The sequence below is a fragment of the Chaetura pelagica genome, unplaced genomic scaffold (genome assembly GCF_000747805.2).
Source record: "Chaetura pelagica isolate M959 unplaced genomic scaffold, ChaPel_1.0 scaffold47, whole genome shotgun sequence".
NCBI classification, from domain to species: Eukaryota; Metazoa; Chordata; class Aves; order Apodiformes; family Apodidae; genus Chaetura; species Chaetura pelagica.
Window position 1 is genome coordinate 940,714 of NW_009954140.1, and position 3,850 is coordinate 944,563.

General features: G+C 61.5%; 1 protein-coding gene across 1 annotated transcript in view; it reads right to left on the bottom strand.

The window, feature by feature from the left end:
* Positions 1-2,858: 2,858 nt before the first annotated feature.
* Positions 2,859-3,850, bottom strand: part of RAB37 (RAB37, member RAS oncogene family) — a 14,810-nt gene continuing 13,818 nt past the window's right edge. Inside the window, 3 exon segments of the mRNA XM_010002743.1 lie at positions 2,859-2,963; positions 2,965-3,066; positions 3,334-3,434. Of these exon segments, the coding sequence (XP_010001045.1) occupies positions 2,859-2,963; positions 2,965-3,066; positions 3,334-3,434 (308 nt within the window).

The window sequence follows — 3,850 nt, forward strand, 5'->3', positions numbered from 1 at the left end:
CCTCCGTTTGTCCCGGGGCGCAGCCGCAGCCCCTCGGAGCCCATCCTGCCTGTTCTCTTGCCCGGGCCTTGAGCGACACTGGGAGCCTGGGTGCTGCTCCGAGGTACAGGGTTGTAGAGATGTCCCCATCTCCATAAAGCGAAATAAAGAAACCAAACTGAAACTGCGTGGGAAAGCAGCACAGGAGGAGCCCGTGCTTGCCGGCGAAAGTGAGAGAGCTAAAAATGCGGGGTGCAAAGGAGAGAGCAGCCCCTGCTTCCCCGACCAGACCCCTGCTCCGCACCCTGCAGCCGGGGGGAGTGACGACAGGGAGACAGCGGAAAGCCGGGGGCATTTTGACCGCCCCAGGCCCCCCCAGGCTCTGCTCACCGCCTGGGAAGCCACTGGGAAGTGGCTGCAGGGGCTTTTGAAGGTGTGAGATCCAAGGTGATGGGTCAACAGGGCGGAGCAAGGTGGCAGCAAGTCTGGGCTGCTGGGGCCGGGTGGAGCTCCGGGACTGGCATGGAGAAGGTGGCATGGAGGGTGTTCGAGCCGGCCAAAGGTCCCCTGAGCAGCTGGGATCACGTTTAACTGCTCAGCTGGGTGAGGAACCGGGTGACAGCAGCAGGATGCCGCAGGGTCCCTCGCTGGGGGCTCTGCACCCAAGCCCTGCTGTGGGGACCCCATTGGCCGAGAAACCCCCCACGTGCTGGGGAGGGGGTGGGGGGTTTGTCACGCTCCGGCTCCTCGGGGGCCGAGCTGGGAGCAGAGGGTGGGCTCATTTGTTTCCTCCACTCGGCTGAGCATTTGCCCACGGCTGCCCGGCCCTGAGAAAGGCGGCAGAGAGGAATCCCACGGCGGGCAGCGGCAGATGCTGGCGGAGAGGAAAACCAGGGCAAGCGTGTCACAACAGGGTCCAGGACGAGGGTGGCAGAGGCAGGAGGGGGGTCCATGGCGCGCCACGCCCCTCCCCTTGGCAAGTGAGCGGCCCCGCACGTGCGTGTCCTGAGGGGGAGGGCACAGGGAGGGGACACTGCTTTTTGGGAACGGAAACAAAACCCAGCTCCGAGAGGGCTGGTTTGACCACAGCACCGCGATAAGGAAGAGTGGCAGCAGCAAAGGAAACAGCCGGAGCTGATTTTGGGCTGGCAAACCTCCGGCAGCACCCGAGGGCTGGCGGGGTGAAGGGCAGAGCCTTGAACCTGAGCTGACTCCTCAGCTGCCTCCTCCTGCCTCCTGCTGCCTCCTCCTGCCTCCTCCTGCCTCCTCCTGCCTCCTCCTGCCTCCTCCTGCCTCCTCCTGCCCCCGGCGGGGCGTGAGGTGAAGGGAGCTCAGGCTGGAGGGGGGAAAGCAGAGAAGAGCCAGCGTCTGTTTGTGTTGAAGCCATCCAGCATTTTTTTTTGCAGACATCAGCCAAGCAGCAGCAGCAAGGCCATTGGTGGGAAGACGGAGTTATTTGGGGAATGCTGGACTCCGCACCATGAGAACAGCAGGGGAGGAGGTTGGTTTTAATTTAACAGGCCATGTTTACACTTACCCTCTCACCTTTGGACTGTCTGAAATGTGCAACGAAAGCATCGGCAGGGAGGAAGGGGCTGTGGGTGCTTCCTCCTCCCCACTGCTGCTGCCAGGGCCCCCCAGCCCCTCTGCTCTGCAGCAGCAGAGGGCTCAGCAGCCTCCCACGTTGCAGACCCGGGGCAGGGATTTCTCACACAATAAAAACCAACAAAACAGGCAGATGCAAAGCCTCAAAAATACCCAGCTTTATTCTGTAAACTTGCAAAGAGAGACCCAAGAGCAGACAGAGCACAGGGATATGCAGGATCATGGGACCTGCCAGTGGCCAATGTAGCAGCGTTTTCTGGCTGAAGCATCTCAGGCATCTGCTCTCCAGAGAGTGGGTTTCAGCTGCTTTTTTTTGCCAGCAGCACGAAGGAACAGTGGCATTACATGTGCAGTGCTGGGAGAGAAACCCAGCCTGCCTTGGCATCCAGCTGCTGCTCCAGGCCACCGTGGCCCTCTCCTCCCCAGCAGCTCCAGCTCCAGGGAGGCCGGAGATGGTTTTGTCTGGGGGGATTGAAAAGAAAAAGGCTTTTCTCATTTAACAACAACAACAAAAGTCTCTAATTCCTTTGGCTACAAGAGAGGGGAAACAAAGGTTTTTCCACATTGCTGTGTGTGCTAGAAGTGCCCCAACTGTGGCCCAGGCACTCCCAGGGGAGCTGTATTTCTCACACCCGCTGCAGGGGCAGGGAGCAGGCTTGGCCAGACACTTCCCAAGCCCAAACCAGGACACAACAGGGACATTGCTGCCCTCGTGATGGCAGGAGCATAAAAGCCAACAGCAGCAATCACAGCAGCAAGGTGCCACAGCCAAGCATGGGGCAGCTCCAGGGGGGCTGAGCTGTGGCTGGAGGGCATCTCCAGGGATACAAGGGGCTGGATCAGGCACTTCCAGCTAGACAAGAGCAGTGCTGAGAGCAGGGGAGGACAGGGCCAGGGGCTGTGCAGGGGCTCAGCCATGTCACACAACACAGCCCCTCCAGCTGTCCCAAGGGTCCCTCAGCCAGGCACAGGGCTGTATCCTGCACCCTGCTCGGGTGTGGAGGTAGCAGTGGGGCTCACTGGCCAGGCTGGCAGGCATCACTGCTGTTATTCCTCTGCTGCACATGGTGTGCTCCAGGCATTGCCCCTCAGGGCAGCAGGATCCAGCCCCTGGATGCTGGTGCTGGGGCTCTCTCCTCATGCACGCTCCCACTGCTGCATTGTCCTGTCCCCTCTTGGCTTTTCAGAGTCCTTATTCCCTTGGGCGCTCGACGACAGGATTGTGCCCCCACCCTGCCTGCACCCTGGGGGCTGCCAGCTCCTCCTGGCCTCTCTCAGGAGAAGGCACAACAGGCAGATTTCTTCTTCTGTGACTCGATGTAGTCGTGGATCTGGAAGCGGGGCTCGTCCGGCGGCTGCAGCGCGCGCTGCTTCAGCTCCCTGCAGCGGTGGAGCCAGTACCCACTTGGCAATGGCCAGGAAGGCCAACTCCACGTTCATGCCCGTCTTGGCACTGGTCTCCATGAAGGGCACCCCGTACTCCTGCAAGGGCAGCACAGCCCGTCAGCAGTCAGCCCAGACATGCCCTGCACCCCCCGACTCATCCCTTGGCTGAGACTTAGGCACAAGGTGCTGTCCCTGCCCTGTCTTGCCCCAGGTTTCACGTGCAAGTGGCTGCCTCGCTGGCCCTGCTGGACCCCAGCAGGTCTGGAGACCCAGCAGAGGGGATGGCACAGCTGCATGGGGACCCTGAGTGATGTCTGATTGCCTGGGGGGGCTGCAGCTGGGTTAGACCCGGGCATGGCTCACCCTGGCCAGCGATGCTCCATCCTCTGTCCTCACAGCCCGTTCACTGCTCACGTCGGCCTGAGGGAAGGAAAGTGTCACCACTACCAGGGCCAGCTGGCACCCTGGGGGCATCTGGGACGTGGGTGGCGTGGGGTGTATGGGGGGCTGCCAGGAACTGGGGGCATCAGGGACCCAGGAACATCCAGTGCCCAGAGGAGAATCTGGTACCAGTTGAGCATCTGGGACCTGGTGACATTCAGTGTGTGGGGGGGTTGCATCCAGGACCCAGGGGGTTTCTTCTACCCTGCTGGGCATCAAGTACCCAGCATCCAGTCCCGTGGGAATATCTGGTACCCAGTTGGGCACCTGGGAGCATCTGGGACCCCAGAAGAGAATCTGGGGACGTGTATGGGCATTTGGGACTTGGAGCTACCTGAGATCTGGGGGTGCGTCCAAGCCCCAGGTGAGCATCCCCTGCCGGGAGCCTGAGCCTGGCGCTGCCCCCCACTGGCTGCGGGAGACCAGCGCCTTCACCGCC